Here is a 25,241-nt window from a genome sequence, read left to right as displayed (position 1 = left end):
TGAGGCCCAATGACCAAAAATATCTTTATTATTAAAATTCTCACATGTTTCATCCCCTTTGAGACTAGGCTTGTGTTACAAAGGCATGGTTGTCCACACTGTGGTCAAAAACAAATTTTAGGTGGACTATAGATCTAAATGTGAAACAATAAAGATTTTAGAAGAAAACGTAAACTATCACTGGGCGCAGTGGCTCATGCCTGTAATCCCAGCACTTTGGGAGGATGAGGTGGGTGGATCACCGGAGGTCAGGAGTTTGAGACCAGCCTGACCAACATGGTGAAACCCCATCTCTACTAAAAATACAAGCTGGGCGTGGTGGCTCATGCCTGTGATCCCAGCAGTTTGGGAGGCTGAGGCAGGTGGATCACCTGAAGTCAGGAGTTCGAGACCAGCCTGGCTAACATGGTGAAACCCCACCTCTACTAATAATACAAAAAATTAGCCGGGCATGGTGGCGCATGCCTGTAGTCCCAGCTACTCGGGAGGCTGAGGCAGGAGAATCTCTTGAACCCGGGAGGCGGAGGTTGCAGTGAGCCAAGATCGTGCCACTGTACTCCAACCTGGTGACAGAACGAGACTCCGTCTCAAAACAAACAAACAAAAACAAAAAAAACAAAAAATAGCCGGGTGTGGTGGCACATGTCTGTAATCCCAGCTACTTGGGAGGCTGAGGCAGGAGAATCTCGTGAACCTGGGAGGTGGAGATTGCAGTGAGCTGAGATCGAGCCACTGCACTCCAGCCTGGGCGACAGAGCAAGACTCCATCTCAAAAAAAAAAGAAAGAAAGAAAAAGAAAAGAAAATGTAAACTGTCTTCTGAGTTTGGGATAGGCAGAGATTTCTTGAACAGGACATGGTTACATGTGGTAACCATGGAGGAGAAAAATGGACAAGCTGAACTAAATTAAATGATTTCAGTTTATTACAAGATACCATTAAAAATGAAGTCTATGTAATAGGGGATATTTTATAATATATTCAAAAAGGACTTGTATGTAGAATATAGAAAACACTTCTACAAAACAATAACAAAAAGGTAGATTGCTCTATAAATATGTGATATAGACTTGAATAAGTATTTTACCATAGAGGATGTTAGTTTTCTTGGTTGGGGGTAGTGATTGGAAGGGAGCACAAGGGGCTTCTGGGGTTCCAGTAATTAATAATGCTGGTTACTTGAGCATGTTAACTTTGTGAACATTCTTCACATTATGATCTGTGTACTTTTCTGTGTGTTGTATTATTTGTGTACTTTTCTGTACTTTCATTGAAAAAGTTTACATAAAAAAAAATGCTTTGTTGTCCAGGATGAAGAATGTGAGCAAAATATTTTTGGAGGTTAACACTGATTGCAAAATATGTCTCCCCATTTAGAACTGCCTCTACTATAGAAGCAGAGGAAATGTTGAGAGCATGGGACTTTGCAAGGTGGCTAGAGCAGGTCCAGTTTGTGAAATAGTCCTACACACAGCCTGGCAGTGTCTTAGGTTAGCGTAAGTCCTTTGGCCACCAATATCCTGAGAAGCAAGCAGGAGAACAAAAACAATTATGGAGGAAGCACTGGAAACAAGCTTGATAACTTGACAGTTTTGTATAGGGCTAATTCTGCCTGTAATCCTGTTTAAGTCACCACTTATTGATCCCCGTTATCATGTGCCCAGGCACCAAGATGGGGGCTTTCTGTGCATTTAAAAATTTTAAATCCTCAGCACAATCCTGGGAAGCATGTACTCTTATTATTTGACTTTACAGATTAAGGAACTGGGGCTTAGAGAGATTAAATAACTCGCTAGAATTCCAGCTAGCAAGTTGCAGCAAGCTGCAGCTGGAACCCATGTCTGCGTGATTCCAAAGCACCCCCCCCCCCACATGTCTATTATGTTGCCTTTAAAAAAAATTTTTTTTTTATTTGATGGAGCATAGTGAGAAGAAACATACTTAGTTTTCAAATTTGATGATCAGAAGAACTTCTCAAACCAATTTTAAAGTCTGAGGTTTGCTGTGCTATAGTATTTTTATTTTATTTTATTTTTTGAAATACAGTCTCACTCTGTCACCCAGGCTGGAGTGCAGTGGTGAGATCTTGACTCACTGCAACCTCTACCTCTCGGGTTCAAGCAATTCTCCTGCCTCAGCCTCCCGTGTAGCTGGGACTACAGGTGTGCGTCTCCATGCCCAGCTAATTTTTGTATTATTACTAGAGGCGGGGTTTTACTATATTGTCCAGGCTTGTCTCAAACTCCTGACCTCGTGATCTGCCCGCCTCGGCCTCCCGAAGTGCTGGAATTACAGGCATGAGCCACCGTGCCTGGCCTGCAGTTTTACGAACTGCAGTTGTCCTTTGCGGTTGTAAGGTGGTAAGAAATACCTGGGTGGGGTGGGTTGGGGATTGAGAAATCCTCCAAGAAACAACACAGGCTATGATTGGAATGCCCCTGTACGGGTGACCCATGAGCCTTTCTCAATGCTTTGGGGACATTTTAATAACTTGAGTAATTACTTGTGGTAGGCAGGCTTTGTTTTCTACTCATTAACTCTCCAGGCTACATTTTGTTCTTCTTACTGCTAATTCACATGCAGAGATACGTAAAATGGATGTTGTCAACTGATTGCCACATCACTGTCTGCATATCAATGCTCTCCTGTCTGCCTGGGCTCAGAGAGAAGGAAAGAAGAGAAGGAAAAGGGTATGACAAGGAACTTGTGATAGCCGAATCTGTTTTAAAAGCCAAATTCTGGTACAGAAACCAGAATTTTGACATATACGAATTATTGATACTCGTGCATGGCTAGTGTTTTGCAATTGCCCTATTTAGCATATGCTGGTCCTCTTTTTCCCTCCTTGTGATAGATAGCACGCCTTGGGAGCAGACACAGGTAAATGTTTCATGCTTTTAGTTCTTTTTGCTCCTTTGGCTTGTTTGGCCCTTAGGACATTCATGCTTTTTAGCCCGTGGAGTGTTTATAGCATCAGAACATCATCACAACCCTAAATGAAATTTGGATTATTTACTTCTAAGTATGTTTCCCAAACAGTCTAATGTCTGTGTAAGCAATATAGTGGAAGGGCACAGGAGCCGATTTGAATGGAAATATATGTGGATATGGCTTTAGATCTTTTTGTCTATTAAAAAAAAGTCTCCTTTAAAAAATCCTTGGGAACCTGGTGCGGCGGCTCACGCCAGTAATCCCAGCACTTTGGGAGGCCAAGGTAGTCGGATCACCTGAGGTCAGGCATTTGAGACCAGCCTGGCCAACATGGTGAAACTCCATCTCTACTAAAAATACAGAAAATTAGCTGAGTGTGGTGGTGTGTGCCTGTAATCCCTGCTACTCGGGAGGCTGAGACAGGAGAATTGCTTGAACCCGGGAGGTGGAGGCTGCAGTGAGCTGAGATCATGCCACTGCACTCCAGCCTGGGCGACAGGGTGATACTCTGTCTCAAAAAAAAAAAAAAAATCCTTGCGGCTACTTGTCTTGATTTTATTATTATGATGATACACAAGAAAGAAACACCAAACAATCTGAAATAATTGAAAATACATCCAACCCAATTTAATTTATGTCACTGAAATCTATCTAGTTATATGGACTCGTTTTAGGTATAGGTGCTTATTTTTAAAAAACTGGGCAGGAGCTCTGGGTTGCATTTTTTTTTTTTTTAAACTGTAGAACTTCTAGTTTAGAAGGAAGATTCCTCTTCAGGAGATATATAATTATGTATTAATTTAATTAGTGCTGTACATTGTGTCTTGAAGCTATTCAGAGTATCATAGGAACATCTGTTATACTGTGGTTATGATGGCTGCTAGGTTGTTTCCCCAAATGCCTTGACAAGGCAGTTTGACATAGTTTGGTGAAGGCAGTGACCTGGTGCTGCAGTCACCACAGGGATTTTTCATCTTGGCTTCATGTTGGTAGACTGATACTCTCAATTATGTTCAACGTTCTCTTTTTCGGGAGACGGTTGTTTTCATTGAGTCCTGGCTTTCCTCTTTCCTTAATGAAATAGTGACAACTATCATTTTCTACCTTCAAACATTATTATTAGTGATTTTATAAATAGAAAATTATTTTCCAGTTGGGCCTATGTCTGTGCTGGCAACCGTTGTATACACACGGACTCTTTTAGATGTCTAGGACTTTGCATGTGTAAATGGGCAAGTTTTCAGGCAATTCGGGTAGATTTTCCAATCTTGTCTCTCCATTTCCTGTCTAAAGAACTTCTTCCATGTCCACAGCATGTTTATTCAACATTGGATAAAACTTCTAATGGGAAATTTCTTCCGGGTGACCTCCCTGAGAGACTGGGCTGTGGAGAAATCTCAAGAAACACAACCCCGATGAAATTAGCTCCGTTGAGAATATTACTTGGTCCAGGAACAAGGGACAGAATTCAGTTATTTTTGATTCTTGAACAAATGAATTCTGTTTCCTTTTGTGTAGGTGGCAGAAGAAATTGACCCCTGTAGAAGATCCAGTCTCAGTTGGAAATTGAACTTTTGGTTTCTTTTGAGTTAGGAGTGCCCTGGATAAGAGAATGTAAAACTGTTTTTGTTTGAACCTCATGCAACTTGGAATCTGTTCTGTTGTCTGCATATCTTTGATAGATCTGTCTTTTCCAGGGTTGTCCGTCTTTATATTTAATTTTCTGGAGGTTGGAATTGTGATTATCGAATGACTTCCAACTTGGCAGCACATGTGGGTGGATACTAATGAATCCTTTCTTAACCTTCCCAGAACTTTTGGAGAAATCGATCAGTAGAAGGCGGGACACGGAAGCCATACAGAAAGCCAAAATCCTTTATTCATCCTGCATGAATGAGAGTGAGTGATGAAGAAAACTAAATAAAATATTTACCATACCTATCCTTTAGAGTTCTATTAATGTTTTAATATATTGTTTGAGGAAGAAGAGAACTACTAAGAATTCTATTAATGTTTAAAAGTGTTAAAGGAATGATTGTCAAAGACTGGATTTTGACTAGTCCCATCTTAGTTAATGTTGTTACTGGCTTGGTGGAGAAAATCATCTTATTTATATGGGTTGGATTCTTTGGATATCATTTACTCCCTGAGAAACTTAGAAAAAGTCAGCAGGGCAAACTCCACTGTATCTGATTCAGAAACCAGAATCCAGAAGCCAGGCCAAGTCTGGCTTGAGAAAGAGACTGGGAGGGAGTGCACCTACTAGAGCCTAGAGAAATCCAGATTCCTAGGCTTGCCAGGTTTCTGTGTCAGCCTAACAGGCATCTTTGTTGGGTCCTTAGCCCTGTCTCAACACCTTGGGTCTGATTGGAATTAGAACAGATACTGGTCACTTGACCTAGTCTGCCTTCTCAAGGCCATTGCAGGATGAAGCCAGTGCCTGTGGGAAGAGTGTCAGCTGGTCTAGGATTTGGGGTATCATGTGGTGAGCTAGAAAAGAGCAATAAAAGACAGGAATCTGAAGTATCACTTCTTCGTTGGGTAGTGATTGGCTTTATTGAGGCATTCCTTTAGTTGGCGTTGTACCTTAGTCCCACCAAGTATTATTCATTGACTGGGTTCCATGTAGAGAGTCCATGTTTATTGTAGTGAATATCCAGCAGTTTCCCTGGTCAGCTGTCCTGGCAAGAACACTAGATGTAGACAGTCACATTGAAGTGTGGATTGTAGGTAGTTCTGTCTCTGTGATTATGCTCATCTCACCCCACCTCTTTTACCTACTCCCTAACGGCTGAAATTTTAAGTTGGAGCCTTATGGGAATTTTGTCTTGAGAAGATACACTTGAATTCTAGTGTGTTGATCCAGTTTGCAATTCTAACTTTCTCTTCATATCTGCTCCCTTTCAGAAGCGATTGAAAAAGCAGATGCCAGGCCACTGCTACACATCCTACGGCATTCACCTTTCCGCTGGCCCGTGCTTGAATCTAACATTGGCCCTGAAGGGGTTTGGTCAGAGAGAAAGTTCAGCCTTCTGCAGACACTTGCAACGTTTCGTGGTCAATACAGCAATTCTGTGTTCATCCGTTTGTATGTGTCCCCTGATGACAAGTCATCCAATGAACATATCTTGAAGGTATAATGAGGACCCATTTATCTTCTTTGCTCAGTCCTAAATTAGCCTTTTGGGGTGCCATCCTGGGGAAAGAGACTCATGCTGCCTTAGTGAAATAATAACATAAAACATTTTTATGGAATAGTAGAATCTAGAATATTCCCTTCTCCCGGATTTGCAGAATGTATACCATTACCACACAAGTTTTGCAAGCCTTTTGGAAAACTAGTGAATTAGTTTCAAGTGATCTGTGATCTGGCCCTCATATGCCTACTCAGAGCAAGTCTGAGGTTCCTAAATTCCAGTGGGAAGGGGACTACAGGTCTCCTGTTGTTAGCAGAGACTTTCTGTGCCCTGCTCTTGTCCTTGCCTCCTCATTCTCTTGACAGGAGAAAACACATGCCATGATTTTTTGTTCCTCTTTCACTAACATTTTCTTGTGCACACACCTAAATTTTAGTTATCAAATTCACTCTGAATCTCTCCTCCCTCCTTTTCAAAGATGCAGCAAAACTTGTTCTGTTCCAAGTGCTTGCTTGCATTTTCTGTTGGAAGACTAACCATGTCTTCCATAAAGCAATGGGCCACATGGACATACCCTGAGGCAGAGCACATTGGTAAAATCAGGAGCCTGTCCAAAAACTACCAACAGCTACAGACTCACCAGTGAAAGAGCTATGCAAGAATTCAAATAACATTCATCAAATAGTTTTGTGCTTTGATCCTGCTCGGTTTTATTTTGTTTTACTTCCACAGTTACTTTGACTGATAGTGAAAATGTTATTGCATGACTGATTTTCTCCCCAATTCTGTCCTTAGTCAAATCAGAAAATATTAATGAAATATTGATATTCAAATTTTAGACAGGTATTGCCCTCATCTCATGTATTTTAACCTTCTAAAATCCAAATCTTAAAGTTCATCTTTTGATTTAGACCAGAGATTGGCACATTTTTTGGGTAAAGGGCCAGATAATACATATTTTAGGGTTTGCAGGCCATCTGGTCTCTGTTGCAACTACTTAATTCTGCCATTGTGTCTGGGAAAGCAACTGTGGACAACAAAGGTATGGCTGTGTGGCGGGCTGGCCCATTGGCTGTAGTTTTCTCACCTCTAGGTTAGACAATGGAATTCTCAGTAAAAATCTTGGGTCATTGAAAGGACTCCCCTCTACTCAGGAGGAAATTCTGAGTTCTAGAGACAATTGTGTTTCTATGTTTGGTGATGAAATGAGCCATCTTCTAATGCTATCAGGATAAGATGTGTTATCTAAGACACGATGATGATAACCCATCTGATCTCTGTACTGTGTTGATATATCACTCATTTTTTGAAACTAGGCTTTAAGACTATCATTATCAATTCCAGAACTATTATGATGTTCTTTCAAATACCTTAAGTGGTGTTTTGAAGTAAACTGAAGGCTGTTTTCCAAACTTGAGTTTAAGTTTATGCATTCTACTGAGTGATAGAAGATCTTGATTCACACACAGATGAATAATTGCAAATGGTAGCCATTTTATTATCTTTCTCACCTATTTCTGGATCTACTCAATTGAATTTATTTCTTTAAAGTTTTTATTATCAAAATGTGATACAAAATTAAAGAATAGAATAATAAACTCCCATGTATCCATCAACCCAACTTCGACAACTCTCAATTTTCTGCTGTTATGTTTCTTTCTGAGGTTATGTTTTAATCTAGACCCCTCCTTTTTTGGGAGGTGGCTAGAACGTTTTATAGCAAATTAAAAATATATCATTGCATAGTAAATACTTCAGTGCTTAGCTAGCGGAAAGGACTATTATCACAACCAAAAAGATAATCATAATTCCATAATTAACAGCTAATAACTAGTTAATTTTCAACTTTTCTGATTGTCTTAAACATGTCCTTAAAAAAACAAAACAGTTGGTCTTTGATTCAATCTCCAAATAAGACTCACAGGTGAACTTATTTGATATGTCTGTTGTACTCCACAAGGGATCCCCCTATTTTTGTTTTTTTAAACCACATTTATTTGTTGAAGAAACTGGAGTATTTTTCCTGTAAACTGTCTTACATTCTAAATTTGACTGTTTTCAGGGTAATCTAATAGCTGACAAAAGTTCTTGTTTACAGGAGAATCACAGCTTAAAAATGCAGAATAAATAATAGGAAGCTATCTATTTAAAAAAAAATCCCTAATGAAAGGATGGATCTAGGTAATTATCATCAATGGCTGCTTAAAACTATTAGGTAAATGGTTGATTGGGAAATTCATGATAGAGCAGACCGATATCACCTGTACCCTAATATCAATGATAGCATCGCTAAAAGTGGGGCAACTGGATATCTTGTGCCTCCTGGTATCAGTTGGAAGTGCACACTATCACCAGTGATGTTGTTGTGCCCCCACAATTGAGCCTCTAGTTTTAATACGAGCTTACAGAAAACATGAGGAATAGAGAAACATGGTAACCAGTTTTTAATAGCTTGCCTTGTATACTTAATATTCAATTAAACTGATCCTAGAAACGCTAAAATGTCAATGATAGAATACTTTCCAAATGTAAGGAGGCACCCATGTACTTATTATTGCTCTCTTTTGCCAAGATGGCAGCTTGTTCCAAACTGGTATTTAACGTTGTTTGGCATTTGAGTGTGGCAAACGTTTGCTTAAGTTCTGTTCCTGTTTGTACCATTTTACATGACTGAATATTCACATATCTGAACTAATTGCCTTCCCTCAGATATAATATAACTATAGTCTTCCTGATGACACATTTACAAGAGTTCGAGTATGTATCTAGAGGTGGTAGGAGAAGCTTTATTCTGAGAGCTACATGAAACCCAATGAACCTGATAACAAAAATTAGCGTACTGGTGCCTGCCAAAGTTGTAGAATTTGCAAGTGTTGCTTTTTTATTCATTTAAAAATAGTTAAAACTATAAAAGACAAAATCTAATTGGATGAACATTTGGAGCCCTCTCTTATAGGTTTTATGGAATATCGTTAGAAAACTACTGGTATAGTTAAAAAAAAATAGGCTTTGGTATTTAAAAGATTGAGGTTTGCAGTTTAGCTCTGTGATTTACTCACAGAATATCCTTGTGCAAATTACTTCACCTCCCTGATCTCACTTTTCCCATGTGTACGGAAGGGTGAATTAGAATTTACTTTTAATTGTCATTGAGATTCGAATGAATTGACTTTTGTGACAGTTTTCGTGGTAGATACTGGTCCACAGTAGCACATGATACAAGGTTCTGAACCTACTTTTCAAGGATGACTGAGCAACTGGTCAGGACCATTTGGGGAATGTTTTTCTTTGACATGTGTACCTGATAGGCCTCTCAGAGCTCAAACTCAGTTGTGCAAGGAATAGGCATTTTGTTTACTCGACCTAATCTTTGACTCTGAGCTCCCACCCAACCTTTTGGTGGGAAACTGAACCTTAGTCTAGGCATTTACCTCCCCTCTTGGTGGCCCCATTTCTCAGTCTTCTCCTAGGGTACTGGGAAACTCCAATACCAGTTATCTGGTTTCTGAGAAGAAATCCACTATGGAACCATGTAGCCCCTTCAAGTGTGCCCCTCTGATGCTGAGGTCCTGCGACTCCCATTCCTTCTCAGATCCTGCCATGTTTCGGGGACACTGATCAGTTCCTCTGCTTATGAGAATCCTTGACTTCTTTTGCTGCTTGAAAGATCCTCTTTCTGCTCTGGGAGAAATCCCTCTTACCTGAAACTCTCTTCTGTCAATGTCCTTAGGCTTCCTTTTCCATCAAATTCAATTTTCCTCAGTGTGCCTAGCTTTCCTAATCCCACAAACCCACAGGAATAAGAGAATGGCCTTCTGGGCAGGCACAGCACTGTGGGCATCCTTTTGGGTGAGCAGATGGTGCCTTTGGGTGAAGAGAGAGGCACTATTTCTAAGGGGTAGATATAGCCCCATGCCAAAGACACACAATTTGGCCAGCAGGGATTGCTCCAATCTATACAACGTACTTCTGCAAAGCTCCCCTTTGGCGAAATGACACAAGGTTTGCTACAGGCTTAAATGAGATAAAGCGATTTCAAAAATACAGAAAACAATAGAAGTTAGTGACCAAAAACATTATCTTGCTACACATGTTTGGATTTATTCAATGTCAGGAGATAGTAAGTATGAGGATTTAAGGTACAATAAAAGACGTGAGTATATGTGATCCTGAAAGAGTATTTGAAAGGCCAGGGTTGCCCCAGTATGTATTTACTAGTTAATGAAGACAACAACTTAAAGTCATCATCTCTCAACAGCCCGCATTTTTTTGGCTCTCAGTAAAACTCGTAAAAAATAGCAAGGAGAAACTCTAAGAAAATTGGAAAAGTTTCTTTCTCTTTCTTTTTCCTTTTTTCCCAGGAACTGACAGAACATAGAATTTTATTTTATTCTTGTTATTTTTTATTTATACATAACTACACATTTTCATGGTACATGTGATAATCTTATACATTCATAAAATCAAATCATGGTAACTGGAATATATCCAATAATGGGATTGCTGGGTCAAATGATAGTTCTGTTTTAAGTTTTTGCAGAAATCACCAAACTGCTTTCCACAGTGGCTGGACTAATTTACATTCCCACCAACAGTGTATAAGCATTCCCTTTTCCCTACATCCATGCCAACATCTATTATTTTTTGACTTTTTGATAATAACTATTCTGACTGGTGTGAGATACTGATGTATCTCATTGTGGCTTTGATTCGCGTTCCTCTACGAATAAGTGATGGTGAGCTTTTTTTCATATGCTTGTTGGCCACATGTATGTCTTCTTTTGAAAAGTGTCTGTTCATGTCCTTTGTCTACTTTTTAATGGGGTTGTTTGGTTTTTGCTTATAAATTTGTTTATGTTCCTTGCAAGTTCTGGATATTAGACCTTTGTCGGATGCATAGTTGGCAAATACTTTCTGCCATTCTGTGGGTTGTCTGTTTATTCTGTTGATAGCTTCTTTTGCTGTGCAGAAGCTCTTTGGTTTAATTAGGTCCTGTTTGTCATTTTTTGTTTTTGTTGCAATGCTTTTGGCGTCTTTATCATGAAATCTTGCCCAAAGCAATTTACAGATTCAATGCTATTTCTATCGAACTACCAATGACATTGTTCACATAATTAGAAAAAGGCTATTCTAAAATTCATATGGAATCAAAACAGAACCTGAATAGCCAAAGCAATTCTAAGCAAAAAGAACAAACCTAGAGCCATCACATTACCCGATTTCAAACTATAGTATAAGGCTGTAGTAACCAAAACAGTGTGGCTGGTACAACTACAGACACATAGATCGATGGAAACAGCCCAGAAATAAAGCTGCACACCAACAACCATCTGATCTTTGATAAAGTCTACGAAAACAAGCATGGGTAAAGGACTGTGGTGCCAGGATAACTGGCTAGCCTTATGCAGAAGATTGAAACTGGACCTCTTACTTTTATCACATACAGAAATCAACTCAAGATGGATTAAAGATGTAAATGTAAAACCTAAAACTGTGAAAACCCTTGAAGAAAATCTAGGAAATACCATTCCAGACATAGGCCCTATACTATATTTTGAAGTCAGGTAATGTGATTCCTCCAGCTTTGTTCTTTTTGCCCAGGATTGCTTTGGCTATTTGGGGTCTTTCGTGGTTCCGTATAAAATTGAGGATTTGTTTTCTCTTTTGTGAAGAATGTCAATGGTATTTTGATAGAGGTTGTGTTGAATCTGTAGATTGCTTTCAGTGGTATTGTCATTTTAACAATATTATACTAATTCATAAGCATGGAATATCCTTCCTTTCTTTGTGTCCTTTTCAACTTCTTTCATCAACATTTTATAGTTTTCTTTACATGAATCTTTTATTCCATGGGTTAAATAGATTCCTAGGTGTTTTGTATTGTAAATGATATTGTTTATTGATTTCTTTTTCAGATTATTTGCTTTTGGTGTATATAAATGCTGTTGATTTTTTTGTATGTTGATTTTGTATACTCCAACTTTACTACATTTGTTTATCAGTTCTAATAGTTTTTTGGTAGAGCCTTTAGGTTTATCCAAATATAAAATCATGTTATCTGTGTACAAGGCTAATTTGACTTCTTCCTTTCCAGTTTGGATGCCCTTTATTTATTTTGCTTGCCTAATTGCTCTGGCCAGGACTTCTAATATTGTGTTGAATAAAAGTGGGCAAAACAGGCATCCTTGTCTTGTTCCACATCTTAAAAGAAAGGCTTTTAATTTTTCACCATTCGGTATGATGTTGGTTATGTGTTTGTCAGATATGGCTTTTACTTTTTGAGGTGTGTTCCCTTTGTACCCAGTTTGTTGAGGGTTTTTGTCATAAAGGGATGTTGAATTTTACTGAATGCTTTTACAGAATGTATTAGAATGATTATGTGATTTTTGTTTTTGGTTCTGTTAATGTGATGTGTTTATATTTAGTTACTTGCATTTGGATTTTCCATTTTTTTTTTTTTGAGAAGGGATCTCACTATGCTGCCCAGGCTGGACTTGGGTTCAAGTGATCATCTAGCCTTGGCCTCCTGAGTAGCTGGTTCTACAGGTGTATGCCACTGCACCCAGCATATCATGTCTATTGATTTGTGTATGTTGAACTATCCTTGCATCCCTAGATTAATCTCACTCCATCAGAGTGAATGATCTTTTTCATGTATTGTTGAATTAGGTTAGCTAGTATTTTGCTGATAATTTTTGCATCTATGTTCCTAAGTCATATTGGCCAGTAGTTTTCTTTTCTCCTTGTGTTCTTGTGCGGTTTTGGTAGCAGGGTAATGCTGGACTCATAGAATGAGTTTGGAAGTATTCCCTTCTCTTCAGTTTTTTTTTTTTTTTTTTTTGAAGAGTTTGGGTAGAATTTGTATTACTTCTTTAAATGTTTTGTAGAATTTAGTAGTGAAGACATCAAGTCCTGGGCTTTTCTTTGATGGGAGACCTTTTGTTATGGCTTCAATCTTGTTACTAGGTATTTGTTGAGGTTTTCTACTTCTTCATGGTTCAATGTTGGTAGATTGCATATGTCCAGGAATTTATTCATTTCTTCTAGGTGTTCCACTTCGTTGGCATATAGTTGTTTATGATAGTCTCTATAATTCTTCGTATTTCTGTGGTCTCAGTTGTTATGTCTTCTTTTTCATTTCTGATTTAATTTATTTGTGTCTTCTCTCTTTTATTCTTAGTCTAGCTAAAGGTTTGTTGATTTTCCAAAAAAAAAACCAAACACACACCAAATTTGTTTCATTGATTTTGTGTGTGTGTGTTTTTATAGTCTAAATTTCATTTATTTCTATTCTAATCTTTATCTCTTTCTGTCTACTAATTTGGGGTTTGGTTTGTTCTTATTTTTCTAGTTCCTTGAGTTGTATCATTAGATTGTTTGTGAATCTTTATTTGAAGTGTTTCAACCTTTTTGATGTAGGCTTTTATTGCTATAAAATTCCTTTTCAGTACTCCTTTGGCTGTATTTCATAGATTTTAATTTGTTGTATTTTCATTTTCATTTGTCTAAAGAAATTTTTAAATTTCTTTTTTATTTTTTTCATAGACCCGTTGGTCATTCAGGAGCATATTGTTGAATTTCCACGTATTTGGCCAGGCATGATGGCTCATGCCTATAATCCCAGCACTTTGGGACGTCGAGGCGGGTGGATCACCTGAGGTCAGAAGTTCGGGACTAGCCTGACCAACATGATGAAACTCTGTTTCTACTAAAAATACAAAAATTAGCCAGGCATGGTGGCGGGTACCTGTAATCCCAGCTACTCAGGAGGCTGAGGTGGGACAATTGCTTCAACCTGGGAGGTGGAGGTTGCAGTGAGTTGAGATCGTGCCACTGCACTCCAGCCTGGGCAACAAAGCGAGACTCCATCTCAAAAAAAAAAAAAAAAAAAATCCATGTGTTTGTGTATTTTCCAAGTTTCCGCTTATTATTGATTTTTAGTTCCATTGTGGTCAGAAAAGATAACTGATATGATTTCTACTGCTTTGAATTTGTGGAGACTTATTTTGTGGCTTAAAATATGATCTATTCTGGAGAATGTTCCACATGGTGATAAAAAGAATATGTATTCTGCAGCAATTGGGTGAAATGTTCTGTAAATGTCAGTTAGGCCTATTTGGCTTAGTATCTAGCTTAATGCTGATGTTTCTTTGTTGATTGTCTAGATGATCTGTCCATTAGTGAGAATGGAATGTTGAAGTTCCCTATCATTGTATTGCAGTCTCCTTCTCCCTTTAGATCTATTAATGTTTGCTTTATATACTTAGGTGCTCCAGTGTTAGATGCATAGGTATTTATAATTGAGATAGGCAATATATTGCTATGTCTCCACTAGGTCCTTGCCTGTTTTTCTGGCACTAAATGGCACCTTAAACCTACGTTTGCTTTGACTCTAGCCAGAGATCAGAGCACTCCCAGTCCAGATATAGGGGAGATCCTAAAGAGGATATCCTGGCAGTGTGGAAAAGCTGGTTGGCGGTTGGTGTACAGGTGACCTGTGGAATGAATCTCCTCTAGCATAATGCTGCTGAATAGCCACTCTGATTTGGTATCTCCTTTGACCAAGTTATGGAGCAGAGTTTCCAGGGCTGGGTATGGTAGTCCCATCTCCCCTCTTTGTCTCTTGCTGTCTTTAGGAATATATCTCCCTTCAGGCATTCATGATGCCTTCTGTGGGTTAAGGTATGAGCAGGTCTTCTGTCAAAGAACCCAAGATGGTCGGGAAGCTGGTTGTCCACCTTGATCTCAGTTTTTCCAGTGTCAGGGAAAATTTCTGCATGCTAATTGCTGGACAGATTGGTTGGAAGGGCATCATAGAGAAATTTGATTCTCCTTTGCTTGGAGCTTTTTCACTTCTCTGTGGCCTCAGCAACTGATTCATCCTTATATTTGAGTTCTGGGATATTGCTGGTGAGAATCTTAGTGCTGTATATTTGTTTTTAGTTTCCTGTGTATATGTTGGGGTGGGGAGGGAAGCCAGGTTCTGTCTCCACCACCGTTTTGAAACCTGAAGTCCAGACTCCATTTCCTACCTCATAATTTGTAAGCTCTTTCTTCTTGTATTACTACTTTGTCTTCTAACTTGAGGTTTATTATCACTGGAATGCCAGTTGTAATTGGAGAAAACATTTATGTTTTTCAGTTAAATGTGTTGGATTTCCTTAAAAAACATATTTTATTTTTTGTTTACAGTATTCAGATCAGTTGTAAATGCAAGGATTTAAAAAATCTCAAATAACAGTGTCCTGATGGCTTCATGAGAAAGTCTTTTGCCTCAACAGTTTGTATGTTTCTAATGAGATTTATTTGACTGACCTTATTCAATTTGTTGGTTGGTGTGTTTAAAATGTTCCCTAGAAACCATAACAATCTGAAAGTTTATAAAAGGTCTGGTAACCTCACTTGAATTATCTAAACTTTCACAATAAGTGGATTTAACTTTATTTCATGAGAGAGAAACTTTGGCTTTCTTGATAGTATCTACACAGTTTCTTTTCCTATGAGACTCAAGCTCAAAAGATTCTTCAAGTGGTCCAAATTTAATGGAAAGCCAGAGTGTCTTAATCATAATATTGTGTTTCATGATCATGGCTTGCTTAATTTTTGGAAGAAATAGTGGCACATTGGGAATTGCAATAGGACAAAGCCAGGAAGAATTGTGACTTCATTGTTTCAGGCCAATTAGAGAGGGCTGAACAAAATAATTAGAGGATTTTAGCAGTATACACGGACAAGATGGATGTTTTGAAAGTGCCTTTTTTCCCTTGAAACAAGAGTTATGTTTTTCCTGGAATTTTTCGTAATATCACTAATTCTTAACGTGGCCTTTGTAAAATTTGTTGTATATTAAGGGCAGTTTCATGGAAAACTATAATCTTATACAAATTTATGTATTTAAGAATAAAATATTTAGGATTATAGTAAGATGAAAAAGAAGTTGGAGGAGATGGATCAAAACAATTTAAAGTCATATAAACTAATGGTATGGGCATGTAGGATTCAGTTTTTATTCAGATACTACTAATTTTTAATTTGCTATTTAGATTTTGTTTCTTATTTTGGCTTAATGTTTAATGTGTGAATTAGAGATTTAATTTGGAAAAATCTACTCTTCTTGAGATTCATTTTGTTTATCTTTAGTCAGTTGCTGATACTCAAGAAAGAACAAACCATAGATTTAGAGAAGGTGCTGGAAATGTTTTTAAAGTATCTTAAAATTTACATAAATTCATTTTTTGTGATGTACCTGTCTGTTTTGACAAATGCAGAGAGTCATGTAACCACCACTGTAATGAAGAAATAGAATAGTCCCATCATCCATCCCCAAATACCTCATGTTATCTCTTTGCTAAGTCAGACCTTCTCCTCATGCCCAAACCCTGTCAGCCATCACTTTGTTCCCTGTTCCTGTAAAGTTTGGCTTTTTCAGGATGTTAAGTAAAATTCACCCATGTTGTATCAGTTCATTCTCTTTTATTGTTGAGTAGTATTCCATTGTATACCACAGTTTATACTTTCATGAGTTGGAGGACATTTGAGTTGTTTCCAGTGTTGGGTGATTATGAATAAAATTACATACAGGTTTTTGTGTGACTTTTACATTTTTTTCCTGGATAAATACCTAGAAGTAGGATTGCTGGCTCTTATGTAAATGTATGTTGAACTTTATACTAAACTGTAACATTGGTTTCCTTCCAAAGTGGCTGTGCCATTTTGCATTCTTACCAGCAACACATGAGTGATTCAACTTTTCCACATCCCCACCAGCAGTTGTCAGATTTTTTTTTTCCATTTTAACAGATCTATAGTAGTGTTTTATTGCGGGTTTAATTTACATTTTCCTAATGACTAATGATGTTGGGCATATTTTCATGTGCTCATTTTCTATTTTCATATGTTCTTCGATGAAGTGTCTGTTAGAATCATTTGCTCAATTTTAAATTGAGTTGTTTCTTATGGTTGAGTTTCGAGGAATCTTTGTGTATTCTAGATACATATCCTTTGTCATATATGTGATTTTTCAGATATTTTCCCCATTCTGTAGCTTGTCTTTTTATTCTGTTAAGTTTCTTTTTTTGTTTTTCTCGAGACGGAGTCTCGCTTTGTCCCCCAGGCTGGAGTGCAGTGGCGTAATCTCGGCTCACTGCAAGCTCCGCCTCCCAGGTTCATGCCATTCTCCTGCCTCAGCCTCCCGAGTAGCTGGGACTACAGGCGCCCGCCAACACACCCGGCTAATTTTTGTATTTTTAGTAGAGACGCAGGTTCACCGTGTTAGCCAGGATGGTCTTGATCTCCTGACCTCGTGATCTGCCCGCCTCGGCCTCCCAAAGTGCTGGGATTACAGGCATGAGCCACCGCGCCCAGCCTAAATTTCTTTCAAGAGCAAATTTGTTCAATGTTGATAAAGTCTAATTTATTAATTTTTGCTTTTAAGGATTGTGATTTTATTGTCATGTCTAAAAACTCTTTGTCTAACTCCTAGTAACAAAAATTTTTCCCAATATTTTTTTCCAGAAGTTTTATAGTTTTGGGTTTTACATTTAGGGCTATGATTCATTTTCAGTTAATTTTTGAATAAGGTGTGAGGTATGGGTAAAAGTTTATTTTCTTTTTGCTTATGATGTCCAGTTTTTCTTTTCTTTCTCTGAGATGGAGTCACACTCTGTCACCAGGCTGGAGTGCAGTGGCGCCATCCCAGCTCGCTGCGACCTCCATCTCCTGGGTTCAAGTGATTCTCCTGCCTCAGCTTCCCAAGTAGCTAGAATTACAGGTGTGTGCCAGCACGCCTGGCTCATTTTTGTATTTTTAGTAGAGACTGGGTTTCACCATGTTGGCCAGGCTGACCTTGAACTCCTGGCCTCAAATGATCTGCCTGCATTGGCCTCCCAAAGTGCTGGGATTATGGGTGTGAGCCACCACACAAGGCCTGGATGTCCAGTTTTTCTAGCACACTCTTTGAAAAGACTGTCTTCTTTCTTTTCTTTACCTTTAAGGTGCTGAAAGTTGTTTTTTGTTTTGTTTTTTTCTGAGACAGAGTTTTGCTCTGTTGCCCAGGCTGGAGTGTAGTGGTGCAATCTCGGCTCACTGCAGCCACCACCTCCCGGGTTCAAGCAATTTTCCTGCCTCAGCCTCCCAAGTAACTGGGATTACAGCCATACGCTACCACACCCGGCTAATTTTTGTATTTTTAGTAGAGACAGGGTTTCACCATGTTGGCCAGCCTGGTCTCGAACTCCTGACCTCAAGTGACCCACCCGCCTTGGCCTCCCAAAGTGCTGGGATTACAGATGTAAGCCACCACACCAGCCTAAGGTGCTGAAAGTTTTAATTCAAGAATTTATACTATACTTTTCTATCACCATAATTCTACTTATTTAGTTGTCTGGTTATCATTTGTGTTTTTATCACTTATCCTAAACCTTCCAGAGAGGGTTCTAACATTTGCAAAGGTTTCTCAAAACAAAATTATTACTTGATTTCATTCAAATAAAAAAAATTCAATGCCATATGTTATTTTAGAGATAAGGAGTTGGAAAAGTCTGGTTAATCAACTCCATCCAGATTGGCGTTTTGCGAAATACTGCAATGAGAAAAATACTGGATCTGGTGATCGGGGACAATGATTTTAGTCTGAGCTCTGCCCAATCATGTTACCTTGGGAAAGTCACATCAATTATCTGGCTTTTGTTTCTCCTTCCATTGAATAAGGGGGAATAGCTAATAATCTCTAAGATCTATTCCAACTGAAATAGACTTGTTGTTATTCAGTGTTGATAGGACCTCAAAAGGTTTAGAAAACATAAATTAGAAAAGCAGGGGCAGGTCTCTGATACTTTATTATATCGGTCATTGCCAAAGTACCTATTTGCATGTAGTTCTGAGTGTACTGAATTCTTTTTGTAATGGTGACATGAGCTCAAAATATGGCTGGGATGCAGACGATTTCATCACTCTTGTTAACATGGTACGTAAGAATTTACAGTGCTAGCAGAATGCTTTCTGTTTTTGTTTTTACAGCTGGACCAAGCAACACTCTCCCTAGCCGTGAGGGAAGACTATCTTGATAACAGTACAGAAGCCAAGTCTGTAAGTTTTACTCATATTCAACTATGTGCCTTATCAGACTGCTATCAGGTCCATTACTTGTTCTAAGGTCACTGCTGCTTTATTGGAAATGAGCAGTGTGGCTATTCAATGACCATATTCCCAATACAGGAAGACTTTTATTCAGACAGATAAATTCCACTCCCTGTCTTTCTAGAAGTCTGCTCATCAAGGCTGTACAAGTCTCAGTACTCAATGCCCTTATTATCTAGCTTGGGAGACAGCAGGCCCAAATGAAATAACAAAGAAATGAGCTTGCAGTCATTCATTCCTCAGAAGTGCAGAGAACTCACTATCAGTTGCAGAAATAAAGCGTCGGAAGGGATACCCAGGAGACAAATGGTTCCCAAATTGTACTGCTTTAGAATCACTTGGGAGTCTTTCATGAAATGTTGCTTCTTGGGTCACAGCTCTGGAGAGTCTGACTTCGTAGACTTGAGGTAGGGTCTGAGAATCTATATTTTTAACAGGTGTTCCAGGTTAATGGAGGTTTAATAAGAATCAGAAAGGATCAATCAAGTTAGACTTCTTGGGTTGGCTTAGAAATCTAGCAGTGTCCTGAATATTGGAAAGAGCTGGTTCATTTCTGACACTTTCAATTTATTTTGGAAAATTTATTGAACTTCCAAAGAAGCCTCAGACCTAGGTCCCCTGGGTCTATGCTGTTACTAACTTCTATACATAGAAGGCTCTGGAGGGAAGCTAACTAAGATGCTGGGCAGCTTTCTTGCCGAGGACACTCGTCAAAGAGGGTTGGCAAGTTTACCTTCCTAAAAGTAGACAGAGTGAACATTTGCCAATGTGGGGGAGGGTGTACCCCTGGTTTTCATGGAGTCTCAGCAACTAGGCTCAAAATCATCTCCCCCATAACCTATCAGTCAAGTCCTAGTGATTCCACCTTAAAAATATCTCTTCCATCCCCTTGGTCCCTCTTTTCTATCCTGACTACTATAGGTCAGATTCTTGTTAACTCTTGCCTTGGCTACAACAGGTAGCCTTTTAACTGTTACTGCCTCTCCTTCATCACATTGCCTCCTTAGCACCAGTTGGCAAGTTCCGTTCTCAAAGCACTGCTCCCAGCATGCCTTTGCTCCCAAGACAGGGTCTAAATTCTTTAGAGGGCTTTCAAGGCTGCCTCATGACTTCATCCCAAGTCATCTTTCCCATCTCATCTGGATTTGTTCTTCCCCCAACAAAAGCAGCTTGCCCATTGTATTAGTCCATTCTCTCTCTGCTAATAAAGACATACCTGAGACTTGGTGATTTATGAAGGAAAGAGGTTTAATTGACTCACACTTCCACATAGCTGGGGAGGCCTTAAAATCATGGCAGAAGGTGAATGAGGAGCAAAGTCATGTCTTATGTGGTGTCAGGCAACAGAGCTTGTGCAGGGGAACTCCCATTTATAAAACCATCAGAGCTCATGAGACTTACTCACTACCATGAGGATATGTGGGGGAAACCACCCCCATGATTCAATTATATTCACCTGGCCCTACCCTTGACATGTGGGGATTATTACAATTCGAGGTGAGATTTGGGTGGAGACACAGCCAAACCGTATCACCTACCTCACAGGACTCTTCACTGCGTCGGAACCAGTCTCCCTCAAATGCTATGTCCCCAATTTCTCCAGGCTAGATTTTCTCTGCAGCTCTTCAGTTTCCAAGCATGTAGCAGCTTTATTAAGGAAGTTATTTTGATGTCTTTAATGTTATAGTTAATAATTACATGTTTATCTGCCTCACTGTTTGGGAACCAGACACCTATTATATTTTTGTCTGTACCACTCTTTCCTAACATATGCACAGAGGGCCTACTAAGCCACCTTGTACATTTGAGTAGGTACTCAATAAATACGTTTTTTGGTTTTTCTTTTTACATAGAGTCTTGCTGTGTTGCCCATGCTGAAGTGCAGTGGCACGATCTCAACTCATTGCAACCTATGTCTCCTGGGTTCAAGCGATTCTCAGCAACCTCAGCCTCCCGAGTAGCTGGGATTATAGTCATGCACCACCCTGCCGGGCTAATTTTGTATTTTTAGTAGAGACAGGGTTTCACTATGTTGGCCAGGCTGGTCCCAAACTCCTGGCCTCAAGTGATCTGCCCACCTCGGCCTCCCAAAGTGTTGGAATTACAAGCGTGAGCCACCACATCCGGCCAATAAATATGTTTTGTTTTGAATTGAACTGGGAATAGCAAAATATTATTTCTATTTAAGACTATTTTCTTTTTTTCTTTCTTTCCTTTTTTTTTTTTTTTTTTTTTTTTGAGACGGAGTCTCCCTCTATTGCCCAGGCTGGAGTGCAGTGGCATAATCTCGGCTCACTGCAACCTCCACCTTCTGGGTTTGAGCGATTCTCCTGCCTCAGCCTCCCGAGTAGCTGGGATTACAGGCGTCCGCCACCACACCCGGCTAATTTTTGTATTTTTAGTAGAGATGTAGTTTCACCTTATTGGCCAGGCTGACCTCATGATCCGCCTGCCTCAGCGTCCCAAAGTGCTGGGATTACAGGCATAAGCCAGCACGCCTGGCCTATTTAAGACTATTTTGAAAGCTTGCTTACTGATTCAACAAATATTTATTAAAGGCCTGCTATATTCTAAGTACTATATAGGTCCTAAGGTCACACACATAGTAAGAATAGCTTATAGAGGCAAGGTATATGTTAGTAAATCTTATTCCCAATGCATGAGAAGTAGGTCATTTAATACCTGGTGTGTTGAGATCTCACAAATACGTCTGAAATGAGAGGTGGGCCTAAGGCAGTTCTTTAATTCCCATGATGTAAGGTCACCCCCGCCCCACCCAATGACATATGAGTAGCCCCAAAATGGGTTTATGAGTATGTAGGAAGGAAATTCTATGTTTGCTATTTGTTAGGTTTCACATCATCGTTCCTCTCTTTTCTCCTTTTTTTCCTGAGCTAGGGAGCAGAGCTTTGTGAAAACTGTAAAAAACTGAAAAGACACAGGACTGCTGTCACTGGTCTTTTATTTCTTAGTGTGAAGGTGGGTAAATTGAGTTGCAAGAGAATAAATCACACCTCCCACCATTCTTTATGGATCAGGCCTCCTGCTTTTAGAAACAGTTCTTTCCCGTTATTTTATTAAAGCCTCACTTGTCTGGAAAGAGGACATCTGACCTTTAACTTTCTATTCTTGTCTCATTTGGAGTTATTTCATGTATCCATAATATCGACGGTTGCCAGAAAACTAGTTCTCTTGATGCTTGATGGCTGGGCATCTCTGTCTGTCAAGGAAACAGTACCCAAGTAGCCATCACTCTTTTTTCTCCCAAAGTGTTATGTGGGTGGCTGGTATTGCATAATGCCTGCACCATACTTTGAGTACAGAGTGAAAATAAAAGACATTTATTTCCACCTGCTATTTCTGCTCTTCCGTGTCTCCGAAACATATTTTCTAATAAGCTATTGTCATGGTCACTTTGTTCTTTATTTCTTATAGTATCGGGACGCCCTTTACAAGTTCATGGTGGATACTGCCGTGCTTTTAGGAGCTAACAGTTCCAGAGCAGAGCATGACATGAAGTCAGTGCTTAGATTGGAAATTAAGATAGCTGAGGTAAGTCTTCACTGAAAATCTCTTTCTTTCCTTTACTTTCTTTTCTTTTCCGTATATTAAAGGCAGTATATCCTGAATGAAAATATAAATTGCAATCAAATAATAGTATTTTCTGTCATTGCCCTTTGGGCCTAAGGTAGAACTAGTAGCATCGCCTCTAGGAAGTAACAAGAAGGATTGTGACAGAAGAGCTCTTCATTCCTTCCACCTCCCTGGCTTGAGCCCATTCAGTGTCCATATGTTGCTCAGCTGTGGCCAAAGAATAGCAGCAGAGAGACCCTCTGACCGTTTTTCCTGGAGAAACTCATGTTTGGCTTAAATAGAAGATAGATGTTTAATAAATCCTTAGTAATCTGGCTTGAATGGAAGGTTGCTTTTAATCCAGTCCATGTTTTATGCTATCCCCACTCAGAGTCATTCTGGCTTAAGTTGTGGGCTCAGGGAAGTCTGTCCACCAATACGGGATATAAAAGTTGATATAGAAGTAGGTAGGACATGTTGGTAAACGTTTTTAAATGACCTTTCTGGTATTACTTTGTATCTGCCCCTGTTTTTTCATTCTTTTCTTGCGCTACTTTAATGAATATCATTGTGTCATATGCATGACACAGAGCTACATGTCTGTGTAAATGACCTTAACTTCTTTTTGCCTCATTGTAGAGACAAAAAGATGTAAAAACAAACTTATGGGCAAAATAATGAGAACTCCTAAATGGTTAGCTTTGTTTATGGAGTAACTTTTTTCTAGAAGAAACAAAGTGTAAAAATCTCTCTATATGTTCCTAGGCCAAGAGGGAACAAATGTGGTAAAATCTGCTTCTGGGGAAACCCTGTAGTGAAAGAAAATGATACTTTTTACCAAGCAACTTTTGCACATGTGTTGGAAATCTTCCACAAGAGAAGTTAGTAAAAATCTCAAGGTGAATAAGAGTCCAAATGTTGATTGGTTTTGTTTGGCGAGGTGCTGGTGGTGTGTTGAGGTATGGGAGTAGGGATGAAGGATAAGGGTAAAGAGGAATTGGTCTCTCTGTCTTTGCTGTGATGATGTTCGTGTACAGCTCTCTCCAAACTCCTACTTGTAGTGCAAGAAGTTCATTCCTGCATGTCACCTTTGAAGACTGTGAAGACTGCTGCACGTGTCTCGAGGTCCATGACTGTGCCTCTGAGCCATGTCTAGAGTCTGCCTGAATTCTCTTTCCAGGCACATAGGAGGCCCAGAACTCTCATTTGGACTAGAACTCTGAAACAGCAGGGAAGGCCTTGCCCTGAGCCAGGGATTTGGACCAAAAAGGGAACTAAAAACAGCTGGGCTGAGGCAAGACTGGGAATTGTCAAGAGGCTAAATGAAGTGACAAATCTGTTGTGTGGAGGGGAGTGGCTGGCAGAGAGCTGAAAACAGCTCTGAGGCCAAAGGTCTCCAACTTGGGGCTGTGAGAGTCCGAGGGCAGAGGAGGGGCTGGTGGAAGAGGAGTGTGGATATTCTCTGAGGCAATGATTCACACAGAGCCAGGAGGCTGTTTGTAAGTTACGTGTGGTCTCTCCTGTGGAGAGTGAAGAAAGGGAAGCTAAGGACACTGAAGCATTTAGCAAAGAGGGGGCAGATACCTGCCAGTAAGCCCTCCGTAATCTTTACCTTGAAAAATCACTGCTAGTAATGCTTACCTCCATATCTTACACTACACATCACTAGGTATTTTCAAAATTAGTGGGATATGTAGTCCTAGGGAAACTTCTGAAGCTGAGAAGACAAGACAGTCCAGTCTAGCACAAATAAGTCCTTGTAAATACAGCCATGGAAGCATATACTTAGCCAATCCAGCTGGAGAGATGTGTGCACAAGGAGAGGTCTTATTGATGGAGTAGCCCTTGTGATTGGAACCAAGTGGAGTGTTATTGGAAAGGCTTGCTAGAAGCAGTGAATCTTGGGCAGTCCTGAGTCATAGTTCAAACCATGGAGGTGGTGATGGTGGATAGGAGATGTAAGAGTAGGAGAGTCATGTGTGCAGTGGAAATGTGGCAAGTTTAATGCAAGGGAATTAGATGATGGAAGGCCCGAAGGCAGAGTCATGATGTGATTGAAGGGTGGATATGGGAGCTACTGCTGGTCAATGGAAGTGATTAAGATGATCCTTCAGGAAGATAATCATTGCTGTTCTTCTTAAGTTAAACATAGTGGAGGCTAGAAGCTCAGATTTGGTGTTGGCCAAATGACCAAGAGCATGAGTATTGGGAATGGAAAGAGTATAGAGTCAGGGCTGGAGAGAGGCAGGTTTTGAAATGTGTGAATAGGCAGTGACTGAATCCATACTCCCAGCAATGGGGCTAGGGAAATCTCAAGGTCAAAGAAACAAAAGGGGAAATGAGGGAATGAGCTGTTGACAGAATGATCACGGGGAACAGTGGCATCCGGATAGTCTTGTGTTCATCAGTGAAAATTTGCCCCTAGAGATGAAGGGATAGTCGATGGTTCATGAAATATTGAGAT

The 25,241-nt window shown here is 39.6% G+C and overlaps 1 protein-coding gene across 2 annotated transcripts in view; it reads left to right on the top strand.

The window, feature by feature from the left end:
• PHEX (phosphate regulating endopeptidase homolog, X-linked) overlaps nucleotides 1-25,241 on the top strand; it is a 224,577-nt gene that overhangs the window by 40,243 nt on the left and 159,093 nt on the right. For both annotated transcript variants that reach the window (XM_011988020.1, XM_011988019.1), the window contains exons 4-7: nucleotides 4,743-4,829; nucleotides 5,838-6,064; nucleotides 19,085-19,153; nucleotides 22,640-22,756. In XM_011988020.1, the coding sequence (XP_011843410.1) occupies nucleotides 4,743-4,829; nucleotides 5,838-6,064; nucleotides 19,085-19,153; nucleotides 22,640-22,756 (500 nt within the window). The remainder of the gene's footprint in view (nucleotides 1-4,742; nucleotides 4,830-5,837; nucleotides 6,065-19,084; nucleotides 19,154-22,639; nucleotides 22,757-25,241) is intronic.

The sequence above is a fragment of the Mandrillus leucophaeus genome, unplaced genomic scaffold (genome assembly GCF_000951045.1).
Source record: "Mandrillus leucophaeus isolate KB7577 unplaced genomic scaffold, Mleu.le_1.0 Scaffold321, whole genome shotgun sequence".
Classification (NCBI taxonomy): domain Eukaryota; kingdom Metazoa; phylum Chordata; class Mammalia; order Primates; family Cercopithecidae; genus Mandrillus; species Mandrillus leucophaeus.
The sequence above is the reverse complement of the archived record's forward strand: the minus strand, read 5'-3'. Positions and strand labels throughout refer to the sequence as shown.